The sequence below is a fragment of the Rhinatrema bivittatum genome, chromosome 2, assembly GCF_901001135.1.
Source record: "Rhinatrema bivittatum chromosome 2, aRhiBiv1.1, whole genome shotgun sequence".
NCBI classification, from domain to species: Eukaryota; Metazoa; Chordata; class Amphibia; order Gymnophiona; family Rhinatrematidae; genus Rhinatrema; species Rhinatrema bivittatum.
The window spans coordinates 224,769,732-224,784,023 of NC_042616.1; the positions used below are offsets into that span (position 1 = coordinate 224,769,732).

General features: G+C 45.1%; 1 protein-coding gene across 7 annotated transcripts in view; it reads left to right on the forward strand.

Moving 5' to 3' along the window:
* Positions 1-14,061, forward strand: part of OXNAD1 (oxidoreductase NAD binding domain containing 1) — a 99,912-nt gene extending 85,851 nt beyond the window's left edge. For 6 of the 7 annotated variants that reach the window (XM_029589237.1, XM_029589238.1, XM_029589241.1 and 3 more), the window contains 2 exons: positions 68-176; positions 13,512-14,061. In XM_029589237.1, the coding sequence (XP_029445097.1) occupies positions 68-176; positions 13,512-13,666 (264 nt within the window). In that variant the 3' untranslated portion in view covers positions 13,667-14,061. Of the gene's footprint in view, positions 1-67; positions 177-10,057; positions 10,165-13,511 lie in introns of all 7 variants that reach the window. The other variant, XR_003854549.1, reaches the window with a different exon arrangement.
* Positions 14,062-14,292: the final 231 nt, after the last annotated feature.

Consider the following 14,292-nt stretch of genomic DNA (forward strand, 5'->3'; position numbering starts at 1 on the left):
TTTCTAATTGTGCACATCTGTTTTGATTTTAAAATTATGGCCTAATCTAGAGTGTTTAAAATTTCAGAAAAAAATCCTTGATTTGATAAACAAGTTTCCTGAAAAGATCTCATGTAATTTCCATATTACACAACAGAAAACACAAGTTTGTGAGGAACTGCAACCATATACCACGGGTAAGTCCTGCTGTTCTGACAGTAGCTGGAAAAGTACTAAATGAACTATGAGAATGTGTTCATTAATATGAAACTCAGTGAGATGGAGAAGTGAGGAAAATTGAAGCATTTAAATTTCTTACTAAGGGCTAGATTCATCATTCCGTGCAGAATGATGATCTGGCGCGATAAAGGGGCAGGGGGCGGGAGGGCGCTAGTGTGCAGCAGGCCGCATCACGGCGGTGCAGTTTCGCCAGCAACGCCCCCATAAAGCCACACTAAAAGGTGGTGCTATTTCCCGCTCTACTGACAGTGATAATGTCCAAAACATTATCGCCAGCAGCGGTGCTGCCACCCCATTTCTCTAAACCCCTCCCTAACTCCTCCCAAACTCCACCCCTTCCCCTGATTTTAATGTTACCGCCGCGATAAGATCATTATCGCGTGCGATAATGGGCTATCGCAGCTTGAAAAATAACCCCCTAAGACAGAAAAGTGTATTTCAAATAGTGAACACTTAAATAAATAAGGATAGGCGGTCATAGAGCACACAGCACACAATTTCCAGATACCACCTGGAAATTATTTTATCCCTCTGATAATTGTAGTCAAACCAACAGGTTGAATAGCATTAAAACATACAATCCCCCTTGAGAATTTCATGAATGTAAATTCCACGTCATAAACCATATTATACTTAATGTCATTTTTGTTACCGAATGATTATGGCACCCTCTATGTAAAGTATGATCTATATTTTCTTTGTTATATGTGCCCTATTGTAAACCGTATGATGGTAAATAACTTAATGATGGTATATAAAAACTTTTAAATAAATAAATAAGTGAATTTTAAAACATAAGCGCGTGAGTGAAATTACCAGTTTAACCAATTAATCCACTAGTTTATCCAGTCCTTCAGGTCATCGAGACTCTCCTGTTTCTTCAGCCTGAACTCCTCCCAGTTCACCCAGATTTCCTACCCGGTCAATACTACATAATAAACATGTTTAATGTTACTTATGCTAGATAATTAGCAGGTGTTCCCTGTATGTACCCGGATCAGTCCTGACCCACGGGGTTGAGCCTCCTGTCCAGCAGATGGAGACAGACTAAAACTGAAAAGAGTATCCTATATCAGGACGGAGCCTACCCTGCAACCCTTCAGTATTTGTCTGTCTCCAGCAGATGGATCAGCTCAACCTGCGGTTCCCTGATCTTGGCTAGTTAGCCCTTTTCCCAGTTGGGTACTTACTCTAGCGGATCAAGCAAGTACTTTTCTTTTGTTCCGGTATTAAAAAAAAAAAAAAAAAAGGGAAAAAAGGGAATTGGCTCTGTTCTTGTTCTTTGGAGACAGCACTGTCTCCATGCTCTTGTGGGGCTTAGGGTGGCTTGGCCCCTTGTTTTTTCTTTTCATAGCCTAAGCCCCTGTTCCTGGTGCTCCTATTGGGGGTGAAACTGGTGGTCCAGTCACTCCCCCCTCACCTGGCTGCCTTTTGTGTTCAGGAGAGTTTCTATCCTGTCAGTGCCCTTAGAGCAGACATTTTTGCCTGCATTCAGTTTAAAAAAAACAAGAAACTTAAGACTCCCCACAAGCCGATTAATCTCACCTCGGGAGCACAGCAATTCTTTTTCTCCAGCAGCCGGGTGTTCAGAGAGGAGCATGCAGGGTTCAGTCGTCTGCCTCTGCTCCTCTCAGCAGCGAAGGGGGCCTCATCAGCTGTTATCCTTTTATGATCGCGGCTCCTCTTCAGTGAGAATGCCGCGATCACACTGCTGCCTGGCCTGTGGGGAGCCCTCAATGTGATTTTCGTGTGAGGGGCTATGTTCTTCATGCCTGCCAGGTGGGGAAGGCCCCTCCCAGGCAGCGCAGTCAAATCCAGCCCGGGGTCGATCCACACGGCGCATGGCCAGGCCGTTCCCGGTCGGCAAACCGTGGGAACAGTGGACATTTTGGGAGTTTTAGCAGCTCCCGATTCGGGGCTGCTCAGCACAGAGGATGAGAATTTTTGGGGGTCTCTCCCTGATTTGAGCCCCTTGCGGCCCCAGGACGTGGTGTCCCCCCCGTCCGTGTCCCCCCCCCCCCCCCCCCGACAAGTCTAGGCCTCGTTTTTCATTGGGATTTGTGCTCCTCATGCACAAATCCTATCTGGCCACCTTGCAGGAGGAGAAGGACCAATCACCAGGTCCCCTGCCAGCCAAGCTCCCGTGGTTGGACCTTCCGCTTGCTCCTGTGGCTCCGGATCCGCAGGGGGCTGTGCGGGTGGTCCCTGGGGCCCCTCCCTGTCCGGACCCTCCGGCGCCTTTTGGGGACCCCTGATCTGGATCCGAATTTGGACTTGGTGGGGACGCTCCCTCCTCTGGAAGGGGATGATCCCAGGGTTCTCAGTTTGTTTCAGAAGGAGGAGTTGGAACCCCTCATTCCTTTTGTCCTTAAGGAGTTAGGAATTGAGGGACCCCCGGCGGATACTCTTACTGCAGCACTGCCAAAGCACATGGACCTGGTCCTGGCGGGACTCTGGGCCCAGGCTTCTGCTTTTCCATTTCACCCTATGCTCAAATTGCTACTTCTCCGGGAATGTGAAGCTCCCGAGGCGGGGCTCCGCACTGGGAGAGCCATGGACAAGCTTTATCCGCTCCTGGAGGACTGCCTGGAAATGCTGAAAGTTCCACGGTGGATTCTTCAGTCTCCACTGGTGACCAAGCACATCACTATTCTGGTGGTGGGGGCTACGGCCTTGAAGGATGCACAGGATCGCAAACTCGAATTCTACCTTAAGTGTATCTTCAAGGTACTGGCCTTGGGAGTTCGGGCGACTATATTTGCAGCAGTCTCATGCAGCGGGCAGTTCTTAGGTGGGTTCAGCAATTACTTGGCACCCAGGACCTCCCGTCTGCGGAGGCGGAGCAAGCTGAACGGTTGGAAGGCGTTATTGCGTATGGAGCAGATGCTCTTTACGATCTTCTCCGTGTCCAGGCGAAAGCAATGGCCTCGGCGGTGTCAGCCAGATGGCTTCTCTGGTTACGCAATTGGTCAGTGGACCCGGCGTCAAAGGCGCGGTTGGGCACTTTGCCTTTTAAAGGTAGGTTGCTTTTTGGCGAGGACCTTGAGCAGCTCATTAATTCCTTGGGTGAGAACAAGGTTCATAAGCTGCCAGAGGACCGACCGAAGCAGTCCCGAGTGTTTGTGCCTTCCCGTTCCCGGTTTCTGGGCCAATGTAGATATACGGCTCAGGGGCGTGGTGCTTCTCAGGGTTATCATTCTCGGTCTCAGTCTTGGTCTCAGCCCTTTCGAGGTCGCCGGCCCTTCCGTGAGGGTGCACCTCAGCGTACCACCCCGAAACCTGCTTCCCAATGAGATTCGGTCGACCCATTCCTCCGTCACCAATCTAGGGGGTCGTCTCTCCCTATTCTTCGAGGAATGGGTCAAGATCACGTTGGACCAGTGGGTTCTCGAGATTATCCGAGATGGTTACGCTTTAGAGTTTTCTCGAGATCTGCCGGACCTCTATGTAGTCTCTCCTTGCAGACGTCTGAAGCGGGAAGTGGTGGCCCAAACCGTTACCAGGCTCCAGCAGCTGGGCGCCATTGTCCCGGTCCCAGAGGCAGAGCTTGGTGCTGGCCAGTATTCCATCTACTTCGTCGTACCAAAGAAGGAAGATTCCTTTCGCCCAATCTTGGACCTCAAGAGGGTCAACCGGGCCCTCAAGGGTACCTCATTTTCTTATGGAGACCCTGAGGGCGGTCATAGCAGCTGTTCATCCCGGCAAATACCTGGCCTCTCTCGACTTAATGGAGGCGTACTTACACATCCCGATTTGTTCCGAACACCAGACGTATCTCCGTTTCCACGTTCTGGGCCAGCATTTTCGGTTCCGGGCGCTTCCCTTCGGTCTACCACCGCGCCGCGGACCTTCACCAAGGTCATGGTGGTGGTGGCGGCAGCTCTGCGCTGGGAAGGAGTCTTAGTCCATCCTTATCTGGATGACTGGCTCGTGTGGGCCAAATCGGAAGTTATCTGCAGGCAGGCGGCCAACCGGGTTTTAGCTCTTCTTACCTCTCTCGGGTGGATAGTAAACTTCCCCAAAAGCCATCTCCAGCCTTCCCAGGTGTTGGAATTTCTGGGGGCCCGCTTCAATACTCGGGTCGGAAAGGTGTTTCTGCCCCATGCTCGAGCATTCAAGCTCGTCAACCAGGTGCGCAACCTTATCTCGCTGCCGCTCCAGACGGCGTGGGACTACCTCCAGGTCCTGGGGACTATGGCCTCCACCATCGACCTAGTCCCCTGGGCTTTTGCGCATATGCGTCCATTACAAAAAGCTTTGCTATCCCGATGTCGGAACAGTTTTAAACGGTTCTTCCGCTTTCGGCCTCTACCATTGCCAACATACAGTGGTGGCTTTCGCTTCCGCATCTTCTGAAGGGAATGCCTCTTCGGACTCCACAGTGGATCATAGTCACCACAGATGCCAGTCTCTCCGGCTGGGAGCAGTCTGTCAGTCTCTGACCACGCAGGGTTATTGGTCCCCAGTCCAAACCCACTGGCACATCAATCGGCTGGAAGTCCGGGCGGTTCGCCTGGCTCTACAGGAGTTTTTACCTCTGCTCCGAGGCAAGGTGGGTAAGGGTCCTCTCCGACAACTCCACAAAGGTAGCTTATATCAACCGACAGGGGGGCACGCGGAGTCGCTTAGTGGCTCTGGAAGCCAGCCGGCTCCTTGCCTGGGCGGAGCGGCATCTGGATTGTCTAGCAGCCTCCCAAATAGCGGGCAAGGAGAATGTGCAAGCCAATTTCTTCAGTCGCCAGCATCTCAATCCGGGAGAGTGGGAGCTCTCGGACGAATCCATGACCTTAATCATCAGCAGGTGGGGCCCCCACACCTGGACCTCATGGCGACTTTGAGCAACTCCAAAGCCAACAGGTTCTTCAGCCATTGGAGGGAGCACTGTTCGGAGGGAGTGGATGCCATCGCTCTCCCTTGGCCCTCGGATGTCCTATACATGTTTCCTCCGTGACCTTTCATGGGAAAAGTTCTCCAAAGAAAAGAACTCCACGAGGGGCCGGTCATTCTGGTAGCACCCGAATGGCCCCGCAGGCCGTTGTTCATGGATCTGGTCATCCTGGCGTCGGACGGCCCTCTTCGTCTCGGCCATCTTCCTCGTCTACTTCGGCAGGGCCCCATATTTTTCGACCAGGCGGATCACTTTTGTCTGGCGACGTCTGAGGCGTAAAGGCTATAAGGAGGAGGTTATTACCACTTTCCTGCGGGCACGTAAGCCATCTACTTCTTTAGCTTATGTCCGCATTTGGAAAGTCTTTGAAATGTCTGTGCTGACTCTGGTGTCTCGGCGCGTTCGGCCCCGGTCTCCGTGGTTCTTTCCTTTCTTCAGAAGGGCCTCTCCATGGGTCTGTCCTTCAATTCGTAGCGCGTCCAAATGTCCGCTCTCGGTTCTCTTCTCGGTCGCATAGAAGGGCACATCTTGGCGTCTCACCCGGACGTTGCTCGGTTCTTGAAGGACGCCAAACATTTGAGGCTACCCGTCCGTCCCACATGTCCATCCTGGAATCTCAATTTAGTCCTCCGGGCTCTCTGTGTGACTCCATTCGAACCTCTCCATTGGGCTACTCTAAAGGACCTTACGCTTAAGGAGGTTTTCTTAGTTTCTATTTGTTCCGCTCGTTGGGTTTCGGAGATTCAAGCTCTGTCCTGTCGGGAGCCTTTTCTGCATTTTTCGGATTCGGGAGTCTCTCTCAAAACTGTTCCTTCCTTTTTGCCGAAGGTCATTTCTTCCTTCCATGTTAATCAGTTGGTGGAGCTTCCTACATTCTCTGCGGAGGACGTCGCGGGTCCCGATGGAGGTGATCTTCGCCGGCTTGATGTGAAACGTGTGTTACTCAGTTATCTTCAAGTCACCAATGAGTTTCGAATCTCCGATCATCTTTTTGGCCTCTGGAGTGGTCCAAATAGGGGCAAACAGGCTTCTCGGGCTACTATTGCTCGGTGGCTGAAGGAAGAGATTGCCTCTGCTTATCTTCCAACAGAAGAAACCACATCACGCCCATCCTCAAAAATTTACACTAGCTACCTGTAAGCGTCAGAATCCTGCACAAGTCTCTCACCATCATTCACAAAAACATTCACAACCAGATCCCTATCGATCTTCAATACCCACTCACAATCCACACAGAGACCCATCAGAGAAGCCTGCAGGGGATCTCTACGCGCCCCCCCCAACTAATTCCAACCTTCATGCAGCCACCAGAGAATGAGCCCTCTCGACAGCGGGGCCAACCATCTGGAATGCTATGCCCCCTGATTTAAGACAAGAACCCTTTCTACTGACATTCAGAAAAAGACTCAAGACCTGGCTGTTTCAACAAGCCTTCCCTTAATTCCAGCCCATCACAGTTATAGTCAGATACCAATGCCCTTTATCCAATGCTCCCCTCATCGATATTGTAAATGATCTGTTATTGTTATAGTTAACGAGTTATCTTCTGCTATCGGCTCCTCTTCTCCCCAGTTCCAGTAACCCTGTTTTATTGTAACTTTTGCCTTCCTCTATGGTTCTGTTTACGTTATTACCCTTCGTTCTTTGTAAACCGATATGATATGATCGGTATCATTAATGTTGGTATAAAAAAGCACTAAATAAATAAATAAATCTTTGCCGAGGCCGGTCAGTTCCTGAGGGCTTGAAGGCTCACTCTTTGCGTTCTCAGGCTACTTCGTGGGTGGACAGTCAGTCGGTCTCTCCGCAAGAAAACCTCAGGGCCGCTACATGGACATCCCTGCATACCTTTGCTCGGCATTATCGTCTAGATGTGCATGCCCTGGTTTTTTATTCCTTCGGTCGGCAGGTACTTCGAGCGGGACTGTCTCGGTCCCACCCGGTTTAGGGGAAGCTTTGGTACATCCCACGGTCTGGACTGATCCGGGTACATACAGGGAAAGGAAAATTAGTTCTTACCTGTTAATTTTCGTTCCTGTAGTACGACGGATCAGTTCAGACACCCTTCCCTGGTTTTCTTCCTTTTCTGCCGTCCACTCAAAGCTCTTCCTACAGGTCTCTGGATGAATATCACCTATCATTATCTTAAGGACACCGGAAGCATCTGTATGATGACCAAGGATATGCAAGAGCGCTATTTTACAGAGTCCTTTCCTTGTTGATAATTGTTTCGTCTGTTATTCTTTTGAGTTGTGTTTACTTCCTTGATCTCTTTTCGGGGTTATCTTAGTTCTTATCTGCTTTTGATAATGGTTATACTGAATGGTTGCAGGGTAAACTCTGTCCTGATATAGGATACCCTTTTCAGTTTTAGTCTGTCTCCTTCTGCTATACAGGAGGCTCAACCCACGGTCTGAACTGATCCGTGGTACTACAGGAACAAAAATTAACAGGTAAGAACTAATTTTCCTTAATTATGTAACTTGAAAAGTTGTACACGTGTAAGTGCCTATTAAAAATGGCAACTTACTCAACTCACTCTTAGCCCCGCCCTAGACTACCCCTTTTTACAAGCATATATGTGCACGCAAAAGTGAAAATATAAGCGTATTTTGGGCTTCTATAAAATACAGACTACGCAAGTAGAGGCTACTTACGTGCATAGGGCCGGATTTTCAAAATGTTACGCGCGTAAATGGACTTACGCACGCTGAGCCTATTTTTTAAAGGTCCGGGGACGCGCGTAAAGCCCCGGGACACGTCTAAGTCCCGGGGCTTTCAAAAAGGGGAGGGGGTGGGGCAGTCCGGGGGCGAGGTAGAGGCTCCCGGTACAGCGCCCATTTACTGCTGTACCGGGGGGGATTGCACGCCAGCCAACTACTGAGGCAGGCACAACAGGGTAGGACAATTTTTTTGAGGGGGTTTAGCTTAGGGCTGGGGGGCAGGGGAGTTAAGGGAAGGTGGGAAGGCAGCGCAGGCTCGGCCACACAAGGTGCGCAATTGTGCACATCATGCGTGCGCCAACCCCCAATTTTATAACATGTGCATGTTAAAATCGCATGTCCATGTGTGCGTGCTAGGTAGCATGTGCACATGAACGCGCAGGTCTTAAAATCTACCCCTAAATCTTTTGAAAATTCACCTTTCAGTAACATATTGAAGGATAGTTAAAGCAGCACAATTACCAATTTAATTATTACATGCTTTCCATAAAATTCAAAGCATGATAAACTTTTATATTTGCTTTTTGTATTATGATTATATAATGCAAAATGATAATATGATTGAGCTAGATTTTTCAAAAGCATTTATACATTTATACACTGAAAATGGGTTTTACATGTGCAAATATGCTTTATCCCTGTAAGTGGTCTTTTGAAAATAGCTGCAATATGCCATTGAATTGTCAATAGGTTTTACCTGCATTAAATGCACTTAATATGGGCAAATAGGTTTGGAAAATTGATATGATAGTATGTTTACATTTACATGCATATATTTAATTCACCTGCATACATGTAAGTTGTGAGCAGTAACTCCATCATCAAAGCTTTAACTCTTTATTGTTCTATTCGTTCACCTCGCATGAGTGTTCAGTCTCCACATCCAGTTCACAAATGGAGTTTAGTAAGAGAAAGATTGTTACCAGGTTATTTTAAAGATGTCTCATTGTTCTCAGCAAAAGAATTAGAATTGCAATTGGGTGCTACTAAATTCTGAAAGAGAGGGAAAGGAAATGATTGTATTTTGAGTGCTGGAAACAGAAGGTTGGGGGAAGTTTGAAAAAACAGGTTGCAAGCCCAGAATTAAAGGTTAAAATAATATAGAAAAGGCATGTGAAATTGCCATGGATTTTTGCCAACCTTATCCTCACTTTGCAAAAATTTCTAAAACTTTATTAACTATTTAGAAATTTTCAGGTTGCCTAATTAAAATTACTAATACACTTCAGATAAGCGATTGCACCAAATAGGACCCATATCTTTTTGATCTGCTGGGAAAGTACCCTCTCTAAATATGCTACTTGTAATTATCCAGAAAATCATATGGTTTCTATGGGACACATGGTAATGCTTCAGTTGTAAAAGTGCAGATACTGTAAACAGTTTAAAACTTTCAGCAGATACTTACCAATATAAAGGGTATAAACCTCTGACTTATAACTTATTTACAGTTGACAAGTTATAACTAAAAAATAAATATGCATGTACAAAGTTCATTGAAAACTGGCTAGGGCAAACCACGTGTATCAAAAGATGAATCTTTTAACAAAACTCATTACTTTATAGCTGCCAAGTTCTCATCAAGGAGTAATCATATACAGACTTCAGAAGTTACCACTTTCTCACATCACCATTTCTACACAGGCCAAATTCTGTAACCACCTCCTAATGCTGAGAGCTGGCTGCTTTCTGTAAAGACTTACCTTCAATAATAAAGGGTGAAAAGGGGTTTAACATAACATGGGCACTTGTAGCCTGAGCAAACCATCCATCTCTTTTTTTTTCCCCTCAAACAAACTTAAAGGACAGCTAGCATAACAAACCAGGCTGCAGCCTTATTACACTCATTAACAAATTACAAGTTTTACATTCATGAGCTATCACATTGCAATAAATCAGTGAAGTAATCCGATCCTTCATCCCCAGACTCAGCCTCTCAGCATAAATATAAAGTCCATCGCACTGCTTTATCACATGGTTATTCTTATATATCTAAATACCAAAGGCACTGCATTGTGGTATTGAAGGTTGAAATTCATCTCATCTTGTCAGTCCCAACCTGATCACTCCCCTGTCATCATCCCCACAGTACTGCGTGAGAGGGAAGGGAAGGGGGTGAGAGAGGGGTACATGTGACTGACTGAATCTGAACATGAAAACCCTGGGGGGTCATAATCCCCTTTTTGCCACAGACAAGAACAGCGAATCTTCATTTGTTCCTGCTCAGATCCCATCAGCTGTGGCCACTGAATGCTCCCCTGCCTGCTTTGAAGGTATCCGGAAAGATACTTAAAAGAATATCTATACCCATTTCTGAAAGGTGTGCCCCATCTGGTAGGTATAGACCACTGCAGTCCTGCAAGATGGGATTGTATTTAACACCAACCCTCCATTTTTCTAAAGCAAGTATTCTGATTTCCTAATTTACAATCTTTCTGCTCTTTTACATGGCTCCGTGGTCGTGCATTTTCTTCCAATCTCTGTTTGGATGATATCAAACCAAACAAGTAAGGGTATAAATAAGGATTTCAACCAAATTGCATCCTTTTTTTTTCTCATCTGAAGAATTGGATTAATACCTCCCATTGGGCCTAAGACTCATCCCAGGTGGAACAGTGTTATCTCTGGATGAGTCATTAGGCATGGCCAGGGCCAACATTAATCTGATTGAGTCAATATACCCCAAAATCTTTTCTGAACTAGATACAGGTTTTCCCAAGCTCCTGCCTGCTGCCCTTTTCCTTGTCACAAAAAAATGTAGGAATGATCACAGATTTGTGCTATCTTTGCGTATTCTGAATTTCAAAGTAAATAGGATATGTTATCTGCTGCATGCCATCATGATAAAATGTACCCTCGTGCATAGTCATTAACCCTAACCATACTCCAATTTGTGGTCCTGTTTAAAATGAGAATCTCCTTGCACGCCAGTGCCCTACTCTTATTCTTGCCTTGTGATAAACCCTGGGAAGCAGCAACCTTGGATCTGAGCCTAGCTGGCCTAGGCATTTCTTTAGAACCACTGCAAACTGAAACTGTGCTAGCAAAAGGCAATGCCTGTGACTCAGTAAAAGTTGTTCCTTACCAGACCTTGCGCTGGGATCCTAAGAATGTTCTTAGCAGGGCAAGTGGCAATACTACTAACCTTCTGCAGATACATTCAAATGCCTGGACCTAGCTGTTTGGTCTTTGATGTCTTCATTTTTGGGTCAGAATACATCCTGCCTGATATAACATGTCAAAATGCCAGAAAACTTGCATGCAGTGACTACCTCACTGACTCTTAAAGCTGTGAAAACTCACTCAAAAGAAGGAATCTTCATACCCAGAGGAGCATACCACACCCACAGCATGCCAAGTGCTCATTAATGTATTGTGGATGATTGGATTTCACTTATTGATGTGCCCTCTATTATCCAAACAGCATGCCTAACCCTGTACCAGCTTCTTTACTAACAAAGATTTAGTAGGATTAAACAAAGCTTGCATCTTGGCTAAGAACAAGAACCCTGACCAATTTAGCAGATGAGCCAGACTCACAGGTATGCAGTACAAATCTAGGTAACTGCTTGGTTGTTAGTGGCCAAACTTCCTGCAGCCTCATAACTGTTGACATTTGTAGACTAGGTTCTAACCCTTCACATAAGGTTTCCAAGCGCAGGGTGCAAGAACATTTCTATATTTGTGTGTGTGTGGGGGGGGGGGGGGTTTACAAAAATAGCTGTTGGAGAACATTTTAATGATCCACAGGGCATATTGGTGGCCCATAGAAAAAAAATGAAGTAAGTAAGATGTAGGGTATGATTCATCCCTGTTGGTTTGTGATTTGGAAAGATGAGTATCTCTTGCTGTTCAGGTTTTGCCAAATAGCAGTTGTCATAAAAGGAGATATTTGAGAGTTACTTGAGGTCTTCAAAAAGTTATTCTGCACAGTCTGAAAAAAATATTCAGCATGCACTGGAGGCAGAGCTGTTTCACCCATGAACTGACCCACAAAGAGTTATTCACTTACGTGCTCCTGTGGCTTTTATTTACTGTCCAAAGCCAGAATATATTTATTCCTACCTAGGTCTGGGATGTCTCTGCAATGTCCCTTTCCATTGCTGCATGGCTTCCATTATAACTAGAGAAGTGATTTTCCCTTTCATGACAAAATTGACAAGCCAAGTGGAAGCAAGCTATTCCTTTTATTCTATCACTTGCCCTGAGTGGGAAAGGTGACAAAATCAGCTCTTGAAAAACCACTGGCTGCACTTTCCTGTGGAAATGCTGTTTTTAATGAGAGACTAACGATACCTCAAGAGCAGGCAGGGGAGCTGTTAATTGAAGAGAAGATTGAATTCAGACTTGGAAAAAGCGTTTTGTTTGTTTTAAGTACATGCTGGCTATCTTTGACTGCCAGGTCTTAATGCTCTGTACCTTTGTAAAATATTGCAGTTTTGTTTTTAATGGAAAATGGGGGGGGGGGGGGCGCGGTTGACAGAATGTATTTGCTGCTTTCTTCCACATTGTTTCCTGTGCAGTAAGGTTACACACTTTTTTATCAGATATTCAAATGAGTCAAGCAGTGACTGAAATGTGAGCATGCTCTGCGTGCTTCCTTTGTCCTACTCTAGAACTTGATGTTGACAGTGCAATTTTGCATGTCCAAAAAGGGATAATGAGCATCATGTATATTTAGAAACATGATGGCAGATTGTAATGAAAATAATAATAGTTTGCATGCCGGAGAGTGAGGTCCAGCCTAAATCCTCAAACAAATATGCTTTTATTATGATTTTCTGACCTGTGCAGTGGGCCTCTTGTCAATCTTTATCACAGATGATATAGTTTTTGCCAGAACTGCTCTAAGTCCCTAGCAGAGGGGAATGAGTTCCTTTATAAAACAGAATTATAGCTATAAAACCAGTTCATTTTTTCTTAGATTTCTACAGTTTTGCTTTTTTTTTTTTTTTATGCGAGAACCACCACTTTGTCAAGAACTACTCAGATACATATTCACAGGCATGCCCCGTCTGTAAGCAACCTGTCTCTCACACTCACACTGAACATGTCTGTTTAATGGGAGGATTTCTTCTAAATAGTAGATCTTCTGAGCTGGGGCACAAAGGCAGGAAATCTTTCCAGGAGGGGCCCAGGGAAAGGCAGAGTTAGCAAAAAGGCCAAATCCCGGTCAATCTTTTGACTGCATTAGAGAGCTGGCACACCTTTCACAGGATGGAGGAAACCACTTATTAATGTATTCTGATTATGTTTCATATTTGGTTCCTCTAAGTTCTACTCCTTTAACAAGTATTTAAGTGACTCTCACCATGTATCAACATTTTATTTTATTGTTCAACTGATGTAATGTGATTTTAAAATTTGAGAGAGTTTTACTTTCCTTACTCATTCCACTCCTATCAGCGTTCATAAATGGTGCATGACCTTCCATCTTGAGCATCTTTATCACATAATTGATTGTTTCTGTGCTTGGAAAGGTGAACATTTATGTGTAAATCTTATTCCTCTTACTATAAGCCATAACTACAAGCCAGGCAAAAAAAATTTACCTTATTCCAGGATAGATCGAAATCACAGGCTCAGTTTTTATAAGTTTGCATCCGTTTGGTTGAATCTCTTATTTTATATGTATTTGTTTTATGTGTGTTGTTTTATTTATTTATTTTACTTTTTCTTAGAGGGAAGAATCACTGAAAAGGATTTGGCAAAATGTGTCTCTAAGAATAATCTATGTTACATCTGTGGTCCTCCTCCAATGATAGAATCCTTGTGTAAACAATTGGAAAAGCTTCATGTTCCGAGACAGCAAATTTGTTTTGAAAAGTGGTGGTAGCAGCTGTTTCCTTGAAGACCTCTCCATCCACCACCTCTACACTCTAACAGATGCAATCAGAAGAAGCATGAACAACTCCAGAAAACATCATTTCCATTTCCTACATTATGCTATATTTGGCCATGACACAGACAAACCTGGATAATCATTACTTAAGCCACAAGCACTGAATGCTAGATTTGTTGATTTAGCAGTTCCCACCTTTATTCATTCTGAGACACACATCAGATATGTGACAAAACCTCAGGATCAACGAACTTACAGCAAATGAAGCAACTCTAGAAATTTGCTTTGTTTTAATGCCATAAGTTATGTAGAACTACAGTTAATAATATTTGTTCTAGTAGATTGTGCTGGAACTGGAATTAAGGTTTATAAAAACATCAGTATACTGAGATTTGACTAACCTGGGTTCTTATTGATTTTACTGCAAGTCTTGTGGCTTTACTGCAAGTCTTTTATGGCCCATTTTCAGATCACAAATTGAGTAAGAATGACTAAATGAATGCTCTTTATTTGTACTATACATTTCAGAGGGCATTAAATCCCAGTTAAAACTTCCCATCACATTCAGAACATGATTATTTTCCTGTGGCTGCTAATATAGTCCTTATTAAAATTTCATA